This window comes from Pristiophorus japonicus, chromosome 2 (genome assembly GCF_044704955.1).
Source record: "Pristiophorus japonicus isolate sPriJap1 chromosome 2, sPriJap1.hap1, whole genome shotgun sequence".
Classification (NCBI taxonomy): Eukaryota; Metazoa; Chordata; class Chondrichthyes; family Pristiophoridae; genus Pristiophorus; species Pristiophorus japonicus.
In genome coordinates this window covers 373522634-373546198 of record NC_091978.1, presented here as the reverse complement: position 1 = coordinate 373546198, position 23565 = coordinate 373522634, and the positions used below count along the sequence as shown (strand labels likewise).

The 23565-nt window shown below is 45.8% G+C and overlaps 1 protein-coding gene across 1 annotated transcript in view; it reads left to right on the top strand.

Annotated features, from left to right (window-relative positions):
• Positions 1 to 22157, top strand: part of LOC139251091 (sodium/hydrogen exchanger 9B2-like) — a 157969-nt gene extending 135812 nt beyond the window's left edge. The window contains exons 10-14 of the mRNA XM_070873154.1: positions 5374 to 5523; positions 8294 to 8402; positions 12052 to 12188; positions 17449 to 17641; positions 19694 to 22157. Of these exons, the coding sequence (XP_070729255.1) occupies positions 5374 to 5523; positions 8294 to 8402; positions 12052 to 12188; positions 17449 to 17641; positions 19694 to 19761 (657 nt within the window). The 3' untranslated portion in view covers positions 19762 to 22157. The remainder of the gene's footprint in view (positions 1 to 5373; positions 5524 to 8293; positions 8403 to 12051; positions 12189 to 17448; positions 17642 to 19693) is intronic.
• The last annotated feature ends 1408 nt before the right edge of the window (positions 22158 to 23565 follow it).

Below are 23565 nucleotides of genomic sequence, written 5' to 3'. Positions count from 1 at the left end.
TGATTAATGTGGGGGATACTTGCCACATTTTTTAATATGTACTGGAAACGTAGCCAGGTAGTCTAATTATGGCCTCTTTGTGCTGACAGCAACCGTCAGTGAGGATAATAATGGTTCGTATGCTTCATATCATTGATCTTGTAATGAATGTAATGACTCACAAGACTTGTTACTGTAAACTGCCTCAGGTGTAAGCCTGATCCAACTTTATTCCCGCCCAAAGTAACCCGCGTGACATGGTACTCGCGCTTATATACCAGTGACCGCGCACGTGCGCATACAGCCCGATGACCTCCGACAGTGGCACCACCTGGTGTCTGGTGACCCCAAGCATAAATACATAACATCTTCTTTCAAGATCTTAGTATCAGTCTTTTTACAAATTAAGACGGTCTGGGACTTTCTGCCCACGAGTTGATCGTCTCAGTTCAACTTCAGTTCTAGGTGAGCGTTCTCACTCAGTTGTGACTGAAGGCTGAGTAACCGATTGATGGGAGTGGTAATGACTACATCAGAGACTGGTGGTCCAGTTTCAATAATGACAGCAAAGTCCTCTGATGAATGAACATTGGTTGGTTGGTCACTGACTGCATCTTCCTCAAGCGGTTCCAGTTCATCCGTGTGCCGCAGTTTTATCTGATCAACATGTTTCCTGCATGTTTGCCCATTCTTGAGCATGACAATAAACACTCTGTTACCCTCCTTGGCTGTAACAGTGCCGGCGATCCACTTTGGACCTTGACCATAGTTCAGTACATAAACCGGATCGTTGACAGAGATGTCACATGACACAGCAGCACGATCATGATATCCTTGCTGAATTTGACGTCTGTTTTCAACACGATCATTCAAATCGGGATGAACAAGAGAGAGCTTTGTCTTGAGACTTCTCTTCATTAGTAATTCAGCAGGGGAGACCCCAGTAAGCGTATGAGGTCTGGTCCTGTAACTGAGCAGTTTACAGGACAAGTGAGTCTGCAGTGAACCCTGAGTTACACGTTTCATACTCTGCTTGATCGTTTGAACAGCACGCTCTGCTTGACCATTAGAAGCAGGTTTGAATGGGGCTGACCTCACATGTTTAATACCATTGAGTTTCATGAACTCTTGAAACTCCAGACTTGTAAAGCAAAATCCTTTGTCATTCACAACAATGTCAGACAAACCATGAGTAGCAAACATGACACGAAGGCTCTTAATAGTAGCTGTAGACGTGCTGGATGACACAATAATACACTCTATCCACTTTGAATATGCATCCACCACAACAAAAAACATCTTTCCCAGGAAAGGGCCCGCAAAATCGATGTGGATCCTCGACCATGGTTTAGATGGCCACGACCAAAGACTCAGCAGAGATTCCGTTGGTACTTTACTTTGCTGCATGCAAGTATTGCACTGATGCACACATGATTCTAGATCAGAGTCAATTCCAGGCCACCGTACATGAGCCCGAGCAATGGCTTTCATCATGACAATACCAGGATGAGTGCTATGTAGTTCACGTACAAATTTCTCTCTACCTTTCTTAGGCATGACAACACGATTGCCCCACAGTAAACAATCTGACTGAATGGACAGTTCATCTTTGCGACGGTTGTAAGGTTTGGTCTCATCACACATTTCTATAGGTATTGCAGACCAATCACCACTGAGGATACAACGTTTCACAACTGATAAAATAGGGTCATAGCTGGTCCAGATCCTAACTTGTTGAGCAGTAACAGGAGTTCCTTTACTCTCAAAAGCATCCATTACTAACAGTAGGTCTGCAGGTTGAGGCGTCTCCACCTCAGGTGTGGGCAACGGCAGACGACTCAGTGCATCAGCACAATTCTCAGTGCCAGGTCTATGACGAATAACATAATCATAGGCAGACAATGTCAACGCCCACCTCTGGATATGGGACGATGCATTGGTATTAATACCTTTGTTTTCCGAAAACAATGAAATGAGTGGCATATGATCTGTTTCAAGTTCAAAACGAAGACCAAACAGGTACTGATGCATCTTTTTGATCCCATACACACAGGCCGAAGCTGCTTTTTCTACCATGCTGTAAGCTCTTACCGCCTTTGACAAACTTCTCGAAGCATACGCAACAGGTTGTAGCTTACCCAACTCATTTGCTTGTTGGAGTACACAGCCAACCCCATATGATGAAGCATCACAGGCCAATACAAGACACTTACACGGATCATAATGAGCAAGTAACTTGTTTGAACAGAGCAGGTTCTTAGCTTTCTCAAAGGCGCTATCTTAAGACACACCCCAGACTCAGTTGTCGCCTTTTCTGAGTAGCACGTGCAGTGGTTCTAACAAAGTGCTGAATCTGGGTAAGAAATTACCAAAGTAGTTGAGTAGCCCAAGGAATAAACGCAGCTCCGTCACATTCTGAGGCCTGGGTGCATTTTTGGTGGCCTTGATTTTCGAATCAGTAGGCCTGATGCCATCTTCAGCAATCTTCCTCCCCAGGAATTCAACTTCAGGTGCCATGAAGACACACTTCGAACATTTCAGCCTGAGTCCCACTTTGTCTAGACGATGTAGGACTTCTTCAAGATTGTTCAGATGTTCAGCAGTGTCGCGACCTGTGACCAGAATGTCATTTTGAAACACGACAGTTCTAGGAACAGACTTCAGTAGACTTTCCATATTCCTCTGAAATATGGCTGCCGCTGAATGAATTCCAAAAGGACACCGGTTGTAGACAAAAAGTCCTTTATGGGTGTTGATGCAGGTGAGTTTCTTCGAAGTGTCGACAAGCTCCTGTGTCATATAGGCCAACATCAGATCCAGTTTAGTGAACGACTTTCCACCAGCTAGCATGGCGAACAGGTCATCAGCCTTCAGTAACGGATACTGATCCTGTTTCAAAAATCAGTTAATCGTAACCTTGTAGTCTCCACAAATCCTGACAGTGCCATCACTCTTCAACACAGGAACAATGGGACTAGCCCACTCGTTAAACTTGACCGGTGATATGACCCCTTCACGTTGGAGTCTGTCCAGCTCAATTTCAACCTTCTCCCTTATCATGTAGGGAACAGACTGAGCCTTTTGATAAACAGGCCTTGCATCCGAATCCAGGTGAATCTGCACATTGGTTCCAGTAAAATTAACAATGCCCGGTTCAAACAAAGAAGGAAACTTCTTCAACACTTGAGCACACGAAGTGTTATCCATCGATAACAACGCTTTGATATCATTCCAATTCCACTTGATTTTCTTGTGCCAATTCCTGCCAAACAGCGTTGGACCATTACCTAAGACGATCCATAATAGTAGATCATGAACCACACCATCATATGACACCTTGACTGCTGCACTGCCAATCACCGGTATGAGTTCCTTAGTGTAAGTATGCAACTTGGCATTGACTGGACTCAGCTTAGGCTTCACAGCTTCAGTGTCCCACAGCTTGTCGAATGTCCTTTGGCTCATTATCGACTGACTCGCACCTGTGTCCAGCTCCATTGATACAGGCACGCCATTCAGCTTAACATTAACTGGCTCGTTCCCAAAAATGAATAGAGACCATACACTTCCTCCTCGGATTGTGTTTCCGGGCCAGCACTGGACTGGTCATCATCAGCAATGTGATGAGCGGCAGCACGCTTGCTCAGTTGTGGGCACATTCTCTGAATATACCCCATTTTCGAACAACCATTACAGGAGTACTGTTTAAACCAACATTGATGAAGCCGATGATTGCCCCCACAACGCCAACAGGGTGAAATCGGATTCGTACCAGTTGGCGGATTTGAGCAGCTACAGGTTTCACATAAGCAGTCGAGTAGGCACTGCCATAAGCAGTTCTGCCAGACAACGACACAATCTTGTTTACAGTACTTGCCGTGGAGCTCTGACTCTTCGATGATATCTGCCTCAAATTATCATCAGGCGTCATGCATGCCTGGGCAATCGCGATGGCCTTGCTCAAATCCAGCTTCTCTTCGGCCAATAACTTCCGAAGAATCACATCATGGTTAATACCTATCACGAAGAAATCTCACAGCGTGTCTTCCAACACGTTCCCGAACTTACACGGCTCAGCAAGACGACACAGGTCGGCGACGAATCCCGACACATCCTGACCCTCAGCACGAACATACGTGTAAAAGCGATAGCATGAGATGATGATCCCCTCTTTTGGCTTAAAGATAGTCACGCACCAAAGCGCACACATTCCCATATTCTTTGTCTGTTGGACATAAAGGCGAGAGAAGATTCTATATGAGGCCATAAATTTTTGAGGAAAACCGCCCTGCGCTGAACTGTGTCAGCATCTTCCCCCCATTTTGTTGGCCACAAAATACTGATCCAGGCGGTCAATAAAATCCGCCCAATCCTCGTCATCCGCGAATCTCCAGAATTCCAGTAGTGCCCATTGTACATGCGAAGGTTCTTAAGTTATCCCATTGCCAAATGTAATGAAATGTAATGACTCACAAGACTTGTTACTGTAAACTGCCTCAGGTGTAAACCTGATCCAACTTTATTTGCGCCCAAAGTAACCCGCGTGACATGGTACCCGCACTTATACACCAGTGACCGCGCACTCACGCGTACAGCCCGATGACCTCCGACAGTGGCGCCCCCTGGCGTCTGGTGACCCCAAGCATAAATACAAACCAGATCTTCGTACCAAATTGTTAGTGGTTATGGTATTAGAAATAAGCTCATCGAAATAATTTGCATATTGACTGATTCAAACGCATCAGAAAATAATGGCTATCAATGAGTAAATTACAACTCTGTTATCTCAACTTGGGGTTTGAGTAAAATCTGAAAGCATAAAGGAAAATACTTGGTCACAGTAGTTTTCTTCATTATGGTGACACCATGCCAGGGAGAGTAAAGATAACCTTCAAGAAGGATGGCAAAGTTGTCCATTAAGGTGTTGGTGGCCTAATTAGGAGTGATTCCAATCTTATTCGATGTAGCAAACAGAATCTTAAAAGCTGGTAGCTGTAATGGAGAGGCTGGCAAACCAGGGTTTCTTTTGGGCAGCCCAATGTCTGAAACACGCAGATCCCCAACATCATATTTGAGTCTCCAAACAAGATACTGAGAAATCCACACGTGTGGGACTTCTGTTTGCCCAATAAAGAGTGTATATCACTTCTCCATAGGCATAAATCGCACTTATCCAAGTCCAGAGTGTTTAGGTACAGGTTAACAATCTCCAAATAAGTGCTGGGGTACTGCTGAATTTAAACATCTGTAAAACTCCCAGCGCAGGTAATCAATTTAAGTCATTATTTTGACAGCAACTCTTCACTTATTGGTTCTATAATAACAATACATGTATCTTTGTCTGTGCTCTAAAGGAAAGCAAGTATTTAATGTAAATTTTTTCTTCTTTTACAGGAAGATCTTGTGATGAAGCGCTCCTACCTCCTGCTGGGTCTGGCTGTCTTTGCTATTTTTGCTACCGGAGTCTTTGGTTTCCCTGGTTCTGGAGGACTGTGCACAATTGTCATGGCTTTTCTTGCTGGGGTCGGATGGGTTGATGGCAAGGTAATGTAATGGATTACTAATTCAGCACTTTGGAAGCTGCCATTTCAGTTAGCTGAATCCTTGTTAACATTTGTCCAAGCAATGAAGAACTAACATCTGACTTAGGATAAGGGTGTGATTATTAATCATTCACTGCAGTCACTATGAAGTGTGAAGAAAAGTATGAAATAGAATGATACATCTTGAGTGCATTTGATTATAAATGAAAACAAGTTATTCTAACTTGATATAAATCACTGACAGGGCCATATTTGGACTATTGTCTGCTGATCTGGGTCCTACTTTCAACATGTCTTGATGTATTAAAGGGAATTCAGAGAACACTGCTAGCAGTATTGCTAGGTGTACAAGAGGTCTGTGTGCTCACAGGCCATGAGTCGATGCAGAATAGATGCTGTATTATATAATCTGGGCTAACACCTCAGGGCAGTACTGGATTGTCAGAGATGCAGTCTTAAGATGAGATGTTAGAGGAACGTCAATATGTTTGTTGAGATGAATGTAAAAGATCCCGTGGCATCATTGGAAGAGCAGGGAGTTGTCCCAGTGTTCTGGCTAATATTCTTCCCTCAACCAACACCACCAAAAGCTAGCTATCCTGGCCGGTTTCCCAACCTCCACCCTCTGTAAACTGTTAATCCTCCAAAACTCTGCTGCCCATATCCTATCCCCAACTAGGTCCCTATCACCACTTTCCTTGCTGATCTTCAATGCTTCCCTTTCCCTCACTGTCTACAAATAAAATTCTCATCCTCATGTTTAGAGAGCCTCGCCCCCCCACCCCCCATCTTTGTTACCTCTTCCAGCTTACAATCCACCATTCCCCCTCCCACTGAATTCTCCACTGGGAAGTTGCAGAGGTAGGGTGGGGTGAAGCCTTAGAAGGATTTATAATTGAAGATGAGGATTTTTTGACAACTTGGGAGTTTATAAAGGGGAAGGTCGGCAGGCTAACAAGGTAGGCATTGGAGGTGGCCAGGCTAGAGTGACAATTGTGTGGATGACTGTTTTGGCAGCGATAAAAGGTAGGAGCCTAGGCAAACAATGTTTCACACCTGGGATTAAGTGTTCTTGATGGTGGATATTATATTCAATTGGAAACTCAACTCTGGGTGGAACAAGACATCTAGTTTGCGATCAGCCTGAGCAAGGAGCGAGGGATAGAGCTGGAGTCAAGGGAGTGGAGCTTTTTTTGTAGGAGGGAGGGGCCGTGCAAAAACAATGGTTTAGATCTTCCCGATGTTCAATTATGAGAAATTCTGGTCATAGAATCATAGAAATTTATAGAACATTTCGGTCCATCGTGTCCGCGCCGGCCGACAAAGAGCTATCCAGCCTAATCCCACTTTCCAGCTCCCGGTCCGTAGCCCTGTAGGTTACGGCACTTCAGGTGAACATCCAAGTACTTTTTAAATGTGGTGAGGGTTTCTGCCTCTACCACCCTTTCCGGCAGTGAGTTCCAGACCCCCACCACCCTCTGGGTGAAGACATTTCCTCTCAAATCCCCTCTAAATCTCTTACCAATTACCTTAAATCTATGCCCCTGGTTGTTGACCCCTCTGCCAAGGGAAACAGGTTCTTCCTATCCACTCTATCCAGGCCCCTCATAATTTTATACACCTCAAACAGGTCTCCCCTCAGCCTCCTCTGTTCCAAAGAAAACAGGCCCAGCATCTCCAATCTTTCCTCATAACCAAAATTCTTCAGTCCAGGCAACATTCTTGTAAATCTCCTCTGCACCCTTTCCAGTGCAATCACACCTTTCCTGTAATGTGGCGACCAGAACTGCACGCAGTACTCCAGCTGCGGCCTAACTAGTGTTTTATACAGTTCAAGCATAACCTCCTTGCTCTTGTATTCCATGCCTCATCTAGTAAAGGCAAGTATTCCGTATGCCTTCTTAACCACCTTATCTCCCTGGCCTGCTATCTTCAGTGATCTGTGGACCTGCACTCCCAGGTCCCTTTGTTCTTCTACACTTCTCAGTGTCCTACCATTTAATGTGTATTCCCTTGCCTTGTTAGACCTCCCCAAATGCATTACCTCACAATTATCCAGATTGAATTCTATTTGTCACTGTTCTGCCCACCTGACCAGTACATTGATATCTTCCTGCAGTCTGCAGCTTTCTTCTTCATTATCAACCACAGTCGATTTTAGTATCATCTGCAAACTTCTTAATCATACCCCCAATATTCAAGTCAAAGTCATTGATGTATACCACAAAAAGCAAGGAACCCAGTACTGAGCCCTGTGGAACCCCAGCCTTCCAGTCACAAAAACATCCATCAACTATTACCCTTTGCTTCCTACCTCTGAGCCAATTTTGGATCCAACTTGCCACTTTGCCCTGGAACCCATGGGCTTTTACTTCGTGACCAGTCTACCATGTGGGACCTTATCGAAAGCCTTGCTACAGTCCATATACACTACATCATAGCACTGCCCTCATCAACCCTCCTGGTTACCTCCTCAAAAAATTCAATCAAGTTAGTCAGACACAACCTTCCCTTAACAAATCTATGCTGACTGTCCTTGACTTCCATGACTTTGCCAGAGAGGCAGTCTGGCAGCATTGGATATATTTGTGGGGTTAGCAGAGTGATAGCGAGGTAGAATTGGGTGTAAGCTGAGCCTCTGTACTTGATCTGTGCAATGCCCTTATTCCATGCTTTCTTATGTTATGTTCTAAGATCACCACAATGCCATTTATCTCCCCTAAATCGGCATGTGTTTACAAAGGTTTCTGTCTACTTTTTTTGACTTGCAGGGTGGAGCTGAAGCTATCACTGCCAATGCCTGGGCCATCTTCCAGCCATTGCTGTTTGGTCTGATTGGAGCAGAAATATCTGTTGCGTCTCTAAATCCGTATACAGTCGGTAAGAAAATCAGATGCTAATTATAGTGATTTAATTCACAATTTTGTTTCAAAATTTGATTAAAGATATTATTACTGGTGAGTTCCAACTAGACAAGGCGAGCGTTCAGGTCTGATATTGCAGGTAATTTAAAAAGGGAGAAATGGCAGGGTTTTTGCTCTTGTTTTTCTGTTTCTATGTGGAATAATCATGGGGAATGACAGTCGATGTTTTCTTGAGAGGATGTAAAAGAGTTGCAGAACTCTTCCAGATTTTCTACAACTCTTTCACAGTTGCAGAAAATATGGAACTGTCCTGTAGCAGGGCAGCCTCTGGTCATGATTCTCAAGGGCATTAAAACTGTAACGGGCATTAGGCTAGGCTGGACTAGGCTACTGGGCTTGCCTGTTAAATTTTCTCAAACCTTTTACAGAGGAAAATTAAATTTGACTTCTCTAACCAGCGAAAGGTGTATTGCCACCCTCTAACACAGGGTGGCAGTGCCAACGTGGATTACACTGGCATGTTGCACATGGAGAGTGTATTATGTAATCTTTCTGTTTTTATAGAATGATATAGCACACAAGAAGGCTATTCAGCCCATCGTGCCTGTGCCGGCTCTTGGAAATTTCTCCCATCCCCCTGCTCTTTCCCCGCAATCTGTAACTCTGGCATGTTGCACAGAGAGTGAATTGTGTCATCTTGCTATCTTCATCAGGAAAAATTTCTAAAAAGAAATTTACAGTTTCCATTCTTAGACCATCGTTCCAGCAGTTTGGATGATTCAGTCACCAAGTGATGATCTTTGATTCCCTCCTGCTTTTGCTCTCTTTCTGTTTTTTTCCTTCCACCTATGTGCACACTGCTTCAGGCATCAGGTTGTGACTTGGTTTAACACATATCTGAGCAATTGTCAGCCCTGAGTTGTCAAAGATAATCCTTTCTGTTTGGGCATTCTGAGCTTTGATGTGTTGGGACATCTTTCTTCTCCCTCCTTTCCTAATGTTTTTATTCTTTAAATACTTGCAACTTTATTCCTCGACTTTTCTCCCTTTTTATTCTTTTTATGAGCAGTTTGGTCCATTATCAGCCGTGGCTCAGTGGATTTCACTCACGCCTCTGAGCCAGAAGGTCACAGATTTAGCCCCACTCCAGAAACATGAACAAAGAATCTAGGCTGACACTTACATAATCTACAGCACTAAGCACTGTACTGTCGGAGGTGCTACATTTCAGCTGCAATAATAAAATAAGGCCCCATCTGCCCTCTCGGGTGGAGTTAAAAGATCCAATAGAACTATTTGAGAAGAGCAGGGTGTTGTGGCCATCATTATCTCTTAATCAACACCACAAGATTAAGTAGTCATTCACCTCATTGCTGTTAGCGGGACCTTGCTGCGTGCTGATTCGCCGCCAGGTTTGCCAACAAACAACAGTGACTGCTTTTCAAATGTACTTCATTGGCTGTAAAGTACTTGGGATACCCTGAGGGCATGCAAGGTGCTATATAAATGCAGATGTGTCCTTCTCGAATCTAGTGAGCTGCATCAGGATTTCCGGATCGGGGCAGACAGCTCGCTGGTTCCATTTAAAGGAGGCTGAGGCCTCAAAATGGCATTAGGGAAAGATACCAGTGTCTGGGGACACTGGGCACCAAGGTCACAATGTCCCAGTACGGGGGGGGGCCTCTGCCCCAAGATCACAACGTCCCAGTACGGGGGGGGGGGTCTCTGCCCCAAGATCACAACGTCCCAGTACGGGGGGGGGGTCTCTGCCCCAAGGTCACAATGTCCCAGTACGGGGGGACATTGGGCACCAAGGTCACAATGTCCCAGTACGGGGGGACACTGGGCACCAAGGTCACAATGTTCCAGTACGGGGGGGCCTCTGCCCCAAGGTCACAATATCCCAGTACGGGGGGACACTGGGCCCCAAGGTCACAATGTCCCAGTACTGGGGGCACTGGGCCCCAAGGTCACAATATCCCAGTACGGGAGGGCCTCTGCCCCAAGGTCACAATATCCCAATACGGGGGGGCCTCTGCCCCATTGTCACAATCTCCCAGTACTGGGGTCACTGGGCCCCAAGGTCACAATGTCCCAGTACTGGGGTCACTGGGCCCCAAGGTCACAATGTCCCAGTACGGGGGGCACTGGGCCCCAAGATCACAATGTCCCAGTACGGGGGCCTCTGCCCCAAGGTCACGGTGTCCCAGTACGGGGGGCACTGGGCCCCAAGGTCACACTGTCCCAGTACGGGGGGGGGAGGCACTGGGCCCCAAGGTCACAATGTCCCAGTACGGGGGGACCTCTGCCCCAAGGTCACAATCTCCCAGTACTGGGGTCACTGGGCCCCAAGGTCACAATGTCCCAGTACGGGGGGACCTCTGCCCCAAGGTCACAATATCCCAGTATGGGGGGGCCTCTGCCCCAAGGTCACGGTGTCCCAGTACGGGGGGCACTGGGCCCCAAGGTCACACTGTCCCAGTACGGGGGGGGGAGGCACTGGGCCCCAAGGTCACAATGTCCCAGTACGGGGGGACCTCTGCCCCAAGGTCACGGTGTCCCAGTACGGGGGGCACTGGGCCCCAAGGTCACACTGTCCCAGTACGGGGGGGGGAGGCACTGGGCCCCAAGGTCACAATGTCCCAGTACGGGGGGACCTCTGCCCCAAGGTCACAATGTCCCAGTACGGGGGGACCTCTGCCCCAAGGTCACAATGTCCCAGTACGGGGGGGCCTCTGCCCCAAGGTCACAATGTCCCAGTACGGGGGGCACTGGGCCCCAAGGTCACAATGTCCCAGTACTGGGGCCTCTGCCCCAAGGTCACGGTGTCCCAGTACGGGGGGCACCGTGTCCTAAGGTCACAATGTCCCAGTATGGGGGACACTGGGCCCCAAGGTCACAATGTCCCAGTACTGGGGGCACTGGGCCCCAAGGTCACAATGTCCCAGTACTGGGGGCACTGGGCCCCAAAGTCACAATGTCCCAGTACGGGGGCCTCTGCCCCAAGGTCACGGTGTCCCAGTACGGGGGGGCACCGTGTCCCAAGGTCACAATGTCCCATTACGGGGGACACAGTGTCCTAAGGTCACAATGTCCCAGTACTGGGGGCACTGGGCCCCAAGGTCACAATATCCCAGTACGGGGGGTGCCTCTGCCCCAAGGTGTCACTGTCCCAGTACTAGGGGGCACAGTGCCGCAAGGTCACAATGTTCCAGTACTGGGGGGCACAGTGCCCCAGGGCGTGGCAGCCCTGGGGGCAATGCCAGGATCTGTAGCACTTGGCAAGGAGCTTCTGGAGTCTGGTAGCACATGAGAGGGAGTGGGGTGACAGGATATGGTAACGCTGATGGGGTGTGTTGCCACTGGGTAGGGAGTTTTGAGTATAGTAGCACTGGGAATTGTGTCCCAGGGTGTGGTAATCCTGGGAAGAGTCTCATAGCACAGAGAAGGGCACCCTGTCATCCAGGAGCTCTGAGGTGGGTGCAGGATTAGGAATGGGGTAAACCCAGCATAGCCCAACTCGAACCATTCTGGCCGTCAGCTTTGAAAACCAGTTTTAATGCATGTTCAGGCTCACTGTTACATTATCAACTATAACAAAACTGACTGAGCCTGCAACATCAATACTTCCTGATACTAAATAATCTACCGTGTTTTTACCCTAGGTCTTGGGATTGCAACTCTGAGCATCGCTCTTGTAGTCAGAATCTTGATCACGTTTTGTGTGGTACACTTCTCTGGATTTAACATGAAGGAAAAATTTTTTATCTCTTTGGCCTGGATCCCTAAAGCCACAGTTCAGGTTGGTGTCAGACAGTGATATATTTAAATGTTATCAGTCTGTGAAACCAAATGGTCAATGCTGATTGCCTTGGAACAGCACTCTGCCCCACAAAGGCCTTTCCATTCTCCTTTCTTGTTTCCCAGTTTATTACTTTGTTACACAAAGGCCATAGCAAAATTCAATCTATTCTGTACCTCTGAAACCAGATATTAAGAATTTGTTTAAAGGATCATTTGTTAATGAATTGATATTTCAAGGCTGTACATGTACTTTGATCTGGAAATGGAAGATGAAATGAGAGTTTATGGCCTGTGTTTGCGAGAATGGGTTTTCATTTATCGCAGCTGAATTCAAACAACTACTGCAGTGAACATTGTTTGCAAATCAAGCTGCTGAGGGAGAGAACAATGACACTGGAGAATAGCGTTGTGCTCTGAGAGTTGTGTAGACGATAATGGCTGGCATTGCACACAGTCGGAGAAACACTGACCAGCTCATGGGTCATAAAGGAGCCTAAAGGGTATGTTGGGAAAGTGAAAGTGAAGAAAGAGACTGACAGAGAGCTACCAGAGCTCACAACAATCAGAGGGACGACTAACCAAAAAAATAACTATCAAACGTTCTTTTTATATGTTTTTATGTAAATAGATCATTTATGGGAACGGTAGCACAGTGGTTATGTTACTGGACCAGTAATCCAGAGGCCTGGGCTAATGATCCAGAGACATGACTTCAAATCCCACCCCTCCCCCCATGGCAGCTGGGGAATTAAAATTCAATTAATTAAATAAATCTGGACTAAAAAGCTACTATCAGTAATGGTGACTATGAAACTATCGGATTGTGATAAAAACCCATCTGGTTCACTGATGTCCTTTAGGGAAAGAAATCCACCGTCCTTACCCGGTCCGGCCGATATGTGACTCTAGACCCACAGCAATGTGGTTGACTCTTCACTGCCCTCTGAAATAGCCCAGCGAGACACACAGTCGTAACAAACTGCTACAAGAAACAATAATAAGAATTAAACCGGATGGACCACCCGGCATCGACCTCGGCACCAGCTACAGACATTACAACGCCACACCCAGCCCAGTCGACCCTGCAAAGTCCTCCTTGCCAACATCTGGTGACTTGTGCCAAAATTGGGAGAGCTGTCCCATAGACCTAGTCAAGCAACAGCCTGAGATAGTCATACTCACAGAATAATATCTTTCAGCCAATGTCCCAGACTCCTCCATCACCATCCCTGGGTATATCCTGTCTCACCAGCAGGACATATCCACCAGAGGTGGCAGCACAGTAGTATACAGTCGGAAGGGAGTGGCCCTGGGAGTCCTTAACATTGACTCTGGACTACATGAAGTCTTATGGCTTCAGGTCCAACATGGGCAAGGAAACCCCCTGCTGATAACCAACCATTGCTCTCCCTCAACTGAAGAATCAATACTCCTCCATGTTGACTACCACTTCGAAGAAGCACTGAGGGTAGCAAGGCTATAGAATATACTCTGGATGGGGGACTTCAATGTCCATCACCCTCAGTGGCTCGGTAAGAACATTATTGACCAAGCTGGCCGAGTCCTGAAGAACATAGCTGCCAGATTGTGCATGGGAAAACTTAACTTGACCTCATCCTCACCATCTACCTGTCGCAGATGTATCTGTCCATGACAGCATTGGTAGCAGTGACCGCCGCACAGACATTGTGGAGACGAAGCCCTGTTTTCACACTGAGGACACCCTCCATTGTGTTGTGTGACACTACCGCCGTGCTAAATGGGATAGATTCAGAACAGGTCTAGCAGCTCAAAACTGGGCATCCATGAGGCGCTGTGGGCCATCAGCAGCAGCAGAATTATATTCCACCACAATCTGTAACCTCATGGCCTGACATATCCCTCACTTTACCATTCCCGTCAAGCCAGGGGACCAACCCTGGTTCAATGAGGAGTGTAGAAGAGCATGCCAGGAGCAGCACCAGGTGTACCTAAAAATGAGGCGGCAACCTGGGGAAGCTGCAACACAGGACTACATGCATGCTAAACAGAGGAAGCAGTATGCTATAGACAGAGCTAAGCGATCCCACAATCAACGGATCAGATCAAAGCTCTGCAGCCCTGCCATATCCAGTGGTGAATGGTGCTGGACAATTAAACAACTAACGGGAGGAGGTGACTCCATGAATATCCCCATCCTCAATGTTGGCGGAGCCCAGCACTCAAGGCTGAAGCATTTGCAACCATTTTCAGCCAGAAATGTCGCATGGATGATCCATATCGGCCTCCTCCTGAGGTCCCCACCATCACAGAAGCCAGTCTTCAGCCAATTCGATTCACTCCACGTGATATCAAGAAACGGCTGAGCGCACTGGATACAGCAAAGGCAATGGGCCCCGACAACATCCTGGCTGTCGTGCTGAAGACTTGTGCTCCAGTACTAGCTGCGCCTCTAGCCAAATTGTTCCAGCTACAACACTGACATCTATCCGACAATGTGGAATATTGCCCAGGTATGTCCTGTCCATAAAAAGCATGCCAAATCCAATCTGGTCAATTACAGCCACAGCAATCATCAGCAAAGTGATGGTGGTCGAGTACTATCAAGTGGTACTTATTCACCAATAACCTGCCCACCAATTCTCAGTTTGGGTTCTACCACTTGGCTCCAGAACTCATTGCAGCCTTGGTCCAAACATGGACAAACGAGCTGAATTCCAGAGGTGAGGTGAGAGTGACTGTCTTTGACATCAAGGCAGCATTTGACCGAGTGTGGCATCAAGGAGCCCTAGTAAAACTGGTCAGTGGGAATCGGGGAAAACTCTTCACTGGCTGGAGTCATACCCAGCACAAAGGAAGATGGTTGTGGTGGTTGGAGGTCAATCATCTCAGCCCAGGACATCGCTGCAGGAGTTCCTCAGGGCAGTGTCCTCGGCCCAACCATCTTCAGCCGCTTCAAAAATGACCTTCCCTCCATCATAAGGTCAGAAGTATGGATGTTCGCTGATGATTGCACAGTGTTTAGTGCCATTCACAACTCCTCAGATAATGAAGCAGTCCGTGCCCACATGCAGCAAGCTGGACAACCTTCAGGCTTGGCTGATAAGTGGCAAGTAACATTCACGCCACACAAGTGCCAGGCAATGACCATCTCCAACAGAGGAGAATCTAACCACCTACCCTTGACATTCAATGGCATTGGCATCGCCGAATCCCCCACCATTGTAAGTGGTTTTGCCCTTGGTGGTTTTGAATCACCATCCCCCCCCATTCAACAGTTCTAGGCCCCGGGAATTATAGTCGTGAACAGAATACTCAGTTATAGACAGATCTTTCGGTCTCAACCATCACAATGCTTTTATTCAAATTAAAGCACACCCTGGTGGTATAAAACAAACACAGTACAACACACAACACTGGCCCGTCTGAACATCCGCGTATCGCGAAGTACCCACGAGTAAAACACCCCTGCTTGGCTCAGTAGAGCACCACTGAATCTGTCCAACAGACTGCATACGCCTATGAACCACACAGAAACCTCCCCACTAAACCCCTAATGCTTGGTGGGGACACACGACACCCCTTCACACTATGCGGTGGTCTAAAGGATGCGTGGGCTGGGATAATGCTCACCAATTACCTCTCTGACTTACTTGTTGCTTCTCCCGATGAGGCGTATCTTGTGGTTCTGTACCAATCTGTGGTTTCCAAGTCCAGTCTCAAAATCAGCTTCCCAGTCGAAATAACGAGGCTCTCTTTGCTCGTAGATGAAGGTTTCTTCTTTCCGTCCCAGAAGGAGTGCTCGGTCCTTGAAAGCGTTGAACGAAGCACCAAGCGCAGAAGAGGAGAGAGAGAGATTGCAGCAAACTGCCTTTCTCTTATACCCGAAAAATGCTTGCTGAATCCTCGCGCCAAAAACCAGTCCTTTGCCTGAGGCAGTCCAACTAAAGAGCAACGAATCAAATCTTCGGCCTGTGCCTTTGTTACCGGGCTCTTCCTGGGGATAAAGGCGCCAGCGAGTCTGGGTGGCCAAATAGCTTCCTTTGTCCTGAGGTTCCCGCGCTCTGGGACTCTGTCATTTCGATGGCTTGAGCACTGATCAGTTTACCTGATCTCACTCTGATGGGTTCCCATTACATGACCAAAATTTAAAGTCCAAAATGTTTACGCCGATGCTGTCGATGTTTACGCCGATGCTTACACCATCAACATCCTGGGGGTCACCATTGACCAGAAATGTAACTGGACCAGCCACATAAATACTGTGGCCACAAGAGCGGGTCAGAGGCTGGGTATTCTGTGGCGAGTGTCTCACCTCCTGACTCCCCAAAGCCTTTCCACCATCTACAAGTCACAAGTCAGGAATGTGATGGAATACTCTCCACTCGCCTGGATGAGTGCAGCTCCAACAACACTCAAGAAGCTTGACACCATCCAGGACAAAGCAGCCACTTGATCGGCTCCCCATCCACCACCTTCAACATTCACTCCCTCCACCACTGGCGCACCGTGGCTGCAGTGTGTACCATCTACAAGATGCACTGCAGCAACTCGCCAAGGCTTCTTCAGCAGCACCTCCCAAACCCACGACCTCTACCACCTAGAAGGACAAGGGCAGCAGACGCATGGGAACACCACCACCTCCACGTTCCCCTCCCAGTCACACACCATCCTGACTTGGAAATATATCGGCCGTTCCTTCATCGTCCCTGGGTCACAATCCTGGAACTCCCTCCCTAACAGCACTGTGGGAGCACCTTCACCACACGGACTGCAGCGGTTCAAGAAGGCGGCTCACCACCACCTTTTCAAGGGGCAGTTAGGGATGGGCAATAAATGCCGGCCTTGCCAGCGATGCCCACACCCTGAAACAAATTTTTTTAAATATAGATTTTAGGCACTGTAATACACTACGGACATGTTTCTTGGGAAATAATCATGTTTCATCATTCCAGCCTCTAAACACAGCAGCATGGTGACAGCCCTGATACAGAATTATATATATATATAAAAAATGTAATCTAAAGTTGGTAGATAGCTTTGTCATAGAGTATCTGTTTAATATTCAACTGAAAAATTCTGATCACTTCCAGAGTTTGGACAGTTATTAAAATAAATAAAAGTGCTGTGCCGTTTGTTGCTTGGTGTAAATGTTGTGTCCAAATTAAACCTAGTCATAGGTTGTGTGATCTTTCTGGATTTTCATTATATATTGCATTATCGAAAGAGCTGAATGTATCACATAATTGTCTTTGTAATTGTCTTTTGTGCTGAATTAGGCTGCCATTGGGTCTGTCGCTTTGGACACGGCACGAATCCGAAATGACGAGATTGGAGCAGAGTATGGCATGATTGTTCTCACTGTGGCCTTCCTGGGAATCCTGATCACAGCTCCATTCGGAGCAGTTATTATTGGCTTGCTAGGGCCAAAGCTACTACAGAAAGAGCATCAGCAGAAACTGAGCAACAGAGGTCAGTTTTAAACCTTACTTATAATCCCAGGCGGCTTCTTTTCTATGTCATATGTTTACTGGTATAGTCTGAAGTTTATATCTCCTCTTTGAAGGGATTCCATGCAATATAGGTGTGAGTGATGAACAGTTAAATCACACATAGAGAAGCCAATAAGAGTGTGCAATGTGGGAGATGGGAAACTCGGTAAATACCGATAAATATCACCCATTTATACCAAAAGAATATTTTAATTATTTAGAAAAATAATTAGTATAGGGTTGCTTTCTCTTGTGAAAGAATGTGCTTCAGTAATCTCTTAGAATGCAGTGCAAAGTCTGCTCCAAGTGTATGTTGCTTAATAATTTTAGGATTATGAGGGACAAATGCCAGAACAGACCATGTTTGCCCCATTCCCTCCAGCATTTTTGACTCTGACTAACTGCAGGATCTTACAATTGTGAAGAAAGGTAACATGGTTAGCGACGACTATGGTAGCAGTACATTCGCAGAAATGTGAGTGCTATAGCACAAACATGATCCTCATTTGTTGGTAGATAGCGTATAATGAGGGGTCAATTGGGAGGAAGCTGTTGTGGCGAATGTTATTGTGATCTGCGAAAGAGATGCTGAAAAGATGATATAATGTGGAAGTGATGATTTGCGTGAAATTATGGAGTTGCCTTTATTCATAATCTTTAACAAGGCTTTAAATTGTTAATTGTAAAATATCCCCTCTCTGATTATTTAATAATGGCACAGTTGAACATCTTTCCCATCTGTTAGAAACATGGATTTGAATTGTCTCCCAACAGCCAAATGAAAGCCAACATCCTGGGTCTGATGGTCAATATAGAACCGCTCAGCTGCTGTTGGTGGCCCTGACCAGCTCAGTAGGTTTAGTAAGGTTCAGTATTCATTTCGATTCAGGATGTCATTCCATCAGTGATTTTTCAAATGTAGCACTGAGCAGGACATCGACACACCCACCACTGGGGACAGCTGGGTTGCTTCCTGCTGACTTTATCCAACTCCCAGCCAGTGACCTGCATTGAGACAATCCTCAGTGTCTGCCATGCAGGAAAGAATTTAAACAGTTCTGCTTTATTAGCTCGATATGTGTTCTTGCAGACCTTCCCAATACTGGGTTGGTCCAGGAACTACTTGACCTGCTGTCTTGGATGTCAAATAGTGCAAGACACATGGAGAATGAAAAAGGGGGAGACCATTAAAAGTTTTTTTTCAAAAGATAGATGTGGAAAATTTGTTTTACAGAATGAGTGCATGCAAGAAAAGCATCTGTTGGTTTACGGAGGGGTAAAGCAACATTCGATCTGATGTAAAGTACCTTGATTCTCAAATACAGAAATAACCCTCCTTCCCATTATTTTTAAATGACAATCAATTCTATAATATAGATCTAGGTTAGATATTGGGAGGTTTTCTTTTTCGCAGAGGGTCATTGGCCTCGGGAACAAGTTGCCGGCTTATGCAGCGAGTGCGGATACACTGTAAACACTCAAAAGGCTGAGTTAGTTCCTGGTTGCAGTTGATATCACTGCGTACAGAAGGCAGGTGGGATATCGGGTGATCGAGCTCATGGTCATTGTGGGCTCCTGGAACTCATTTTGATGGCCTTCAGGTGTTGAAGAACAATTTTCCCAAATTATTTTTTCCCAGAATTGTCCTAAGCATATTTTATGTAATCCCAGGAGATTAGGTGGCTGCTGGTGTGGGTGGGAGCACTGGGGTCATGATGCTTAATTACAGCATGACTATGAGACAAAAGCAAAATACTGCAGATCCTGGAATCTGAAATAAAAACAGAAAATGCTGGAAATCTCAGCGGGTCGGGCAGCTTCTGTGGGGAGAGAAACAGATTTAACGTTTCAGGTCGATGACCCTTGATCAGAATTGGCATATTCTGGAGTTCTGATGAAGGGTCATCGACCTGAAACGTTAACTCTGTTTCTCTCTCCACAGATGCTGCCTGACTATGGGACAGCCTTGCTGGTCTTTCTCTGTCGGCTATTTCCATATGTTCATATCCTTGATCTGTGTCTTGTTCTACAGCTGCAGAAAGCCGGACTGTTATACCGTATGAACCTGGTCAAGGACTGGAAAACGAGATTGACGTCTGAGGTGTTTGATGAATTCTGTTGCTTATATCATGCTCCAAAAAGAATCTCTGCAATGAATTTCACCAAACATTTGAATAGTTCTGTGGATAGCGGAGGAAATGGCTTTTGAAAATGTTTTTTTTATTAACAGTTGTACATTATGTAGATTTATTTTTAAAAGAAACTATCCAAAATTTACATAAATGCCTATTTGTTTGGAATTTTTATTTGTGCAGAAATCAACATGAGTGTTTTAGAAATTTGCTTGGCATTATAGAAGTATTTGTGCAATAATCTGTATACCACTGTTAGCAAGACTTTCAAAATACCCTGGACATTTAATTATACTGTACCCAGGAGCCATGGCCATGGTCATAGTTTGTATCTGTTCTTTGTCCAAATTCCAGCTGAACATTTGGTCAGCCACCACAGGTCCCTGGAGCATAGCAAATGTGAATCCTGATTTGTTTATTTTATGCGGTACTACTGATAACAGTCCCACTCTCTCCAACATTGCTGCTCTTCCTCTCTGTAGGGTACCTACTGGATCAGGTGCAGGAGCCACAGTGGACAGGGACTGCGAGCCTAAAGCTGCGATACTAGAAATAGGGTCCGTGCTGCAGCACAGAGCCAGGTCTGAGGTAGCTGTGGGTAAACCCCTAACTGGTATTGTAATCCAAGCTTTCTTTTCATGATTTTAAAAATCATTATTTTCCTCTCTCAATTTTGGGGCCCCAAACACCACTCTGTGGCTGAAAAGGCACCAGAACACCTACTCCAAGACCAATAAATTCAATAATAATCCACCAGTATTTGTACCAAAGATCTCCAGGTTGAATTACCTCTAGGTTTTCCATCTCTTCCTCCCTTCATGGTCAAATGAGATTAAGTATCCACTGGGAATCATGGTTGACAGAGTGTTATACCTCTGGAGTTCTTTTCCAACCATAACAAACACGCAAATGGAAATAGCATTGCAGGACAGAGTCCCAGTTCTTTATCCTCAACAATGTATAATTAGAATTAATTTTCTTCATGGATTAGCTTTAAATGCAATCTTCCACACAAAAATAAACTAAATCATTACCAGAAGGGTTTTATGAAGCTTTATATAAAGTCTTCCCCTTCAAACGTCAGCCTAAAATTAACAATGCAAGAGCTGCAGCAAGTGGCAAGACTGAGCCATAGGGCACCTTGCAGCTCCAATCAAGGTCACTGATAACTCCACTGGAAATAATGAAATCGCCATGAAACTGGCTTGGTCGGTCGTAGCGTGGTTCCAGGGTGTGCATCGTAAACTAAAAACATCCCAAACATGGCACTAAATTAGTAACACCACTCAAAAACCATACGGGTGACTGGTGTCAGAAATGGAAATTGCTATACTCCGAGATTAGAGCTAAAGCACAGTGGCAGCTTCGCTCTATACTTCTCTAAGGAAGTTGCCTTGTTGCTGTGTATGATGTGGGTCACAGCCCCAGTGAGCTATCGTCAGCAGTTCTGGTCCCCGACTAATGGGAACTCTTAAAAGTTGTATATTTTATAATTTATAAAGGGGAAACTTCTTTACCCAGAGAGTGGTAAGAATGTGGAATTTGCTGCCACAGGGAGTGGTTGAGGTGAATATCAGAGATACATTTAAAGGGGAAGCTGGATAAGTACACGAGGGAGAAAGGAATAGAGGGTTAAGCTGATTGAGTGAGATGAGGAAGGATGGGAGGAGACTCGATTGGACCATAAATGCCAGCATGGACTGGTTGGGCCGAATGGCCTGTTTCAGTGCTGTACATTTTATGTAATGTGTACTACAAAGGCAGGCAATAAAGATGATTCTGAGTATTAAATTATCAAGCAATGTTAAGTAAGCTAAGCTTGTTTTCTTTAGGAAAGGAGAAGTGAAGTGTCTGAGGTGACCGAATTAACGTTGAAGATTATTGTTGCTGTTAGTTGCTGAAGTTGGTCGGGCAGTCCCCACAGCAGTGAAGGGTTCAAGTGTCAGAGGAGGAAACAGTTAGAAGTAAAAAGGGAAGTCGAGTAGAATGTTGTCACCCAAAAGATACAGAACGTGTGGAATAAATAATTAGGAAAGAATACTGAACTGCACAGTATACATGGACTCTCAGACAATTCTGTGTGCTTCTGGATGTTGTCTGAGCCTGATGAATGTTTTCTGTTCCTAAAAATGTACTTGGTGCTAACTAAAATTAATTTAAAGTTGGAATAAGTGTTAATTTGAGCTTTTTATATATATTGCATAAATAAGGTTGCCAGTTTTAAGGTAAAATTCCATCAAATACAACATTTCAAATCATGTTTATTTTGATAATACCAATAAAATACCGGTTTCCTGCTCATATCGGGCAGTGGAGAAGTGTCCACGTTGCCTGCCTGATGACGTGGCCACGAGTTCCAAATTATTTTCGTGTTTGGTCCCATTTATTATCGAGGGCTAGCTGTCAGTATAACTCGCACTATCTATTTGGGAGGGTAGGAAATCCAGCGGGGCTGCCTGCACCTCTTAAAGCGGAGGTACACTTTTACATGGTTCAATATCGACACTGTTTCTCCACTGTCTGAGAGGGTGGTGACTGTAGCGAAAGCCCCCAGGTTTGGGATGGTGCCCTGGAGGGACAGGGAGCAAGTTCCCTTGAGTTCAGGTGGTTGGAGTGATTTAATCGAGGCATTTAAAATGATAAAGGGATTCGATTGGGTAGATGGAGAGAAACTATTTCCTCTTGTGGGAGAATCCGCATCGAGAGGGAATAATCTCAAAATTAGAGCTGGCCATTTTGGAGTGCAATTAGGAAGCATTTTTCACACAAAGGGTAGTTGATTGGTGGCCTCCTGCCCCTGTGTAACAGGCTCGAGGGATTGAATGGGCCTCCTCCTGTTCCTGTGTAACAGGCTCGAGGGATTGAATGGGCCTCCTCCTTTTCCTGTGTAACAGGCTCAAGGGCTGAATGGCCTCCTCCTGTCCCTGTGTAACAGGCTCGAGGGACTGAATGGCCTCCTGTTCCTGTGTAACAGGCTCAAGGGGTTGACGCAACATGGATTATGAAGGGGAAATCATGTTTAACTAATTTACTGGAATTCTTTGAGGATATAACAAGCATGGTGGATAGAGGTGTACCGATGGATGTGGTGTATTTAGATTTCCAAAAGGCATTCGATAAGGTGCCAAACTAAAGGTTTCTGCAGAAGATAAAGGTACGCAGAGTCAGAGGAAATGTATTAGCATGGATCGAGAATTGGCTGGCTAACAGAAAGCAGAGAGTCGGGATAAATGGGTCCTTTTCGGGTTGGAAATCGGTGGTTAGTGGTGTGTCACAGGGATCGGTGCTGGGACCACAACTGATTACAATATACATAGATGACCTGGAAGAGGGGACAGAGTGTAGTGTAACAAAATTTGCAGATGACACAAAGATTAGTGGGAAAGCGGGTTGTGTAGAGGACACAGAGAGGCTGCAAAGAGATTTAGATAGGTTAAGCGAATGGGCTAAGGTTTGGCAGATGGAATACAATGTCGGAAAATGTGAGGTCATCCACCTTGGAAAAAAAAACAGTAAAAGGGAATATTATTTGAATGGGGAGAAATTACAACATGCTGCGGTGCAGAGGGACCTGGGGGTCCTTGTGCATGAAACTCTTTTAGGAGCAAACAAAAAACATTAAACCGTGCCCCCCGATCTGGGGGAAACACCAACATTTACAATGCCCTTTTTTTTTTGTTTTTTTTTTTGGGGCACAGAATTGAATTTTTCTCCAAGTGCCCCCTATAAAAGGGGAGGGGGACACTAAAAGCACCAGCAATTAAAACAAATT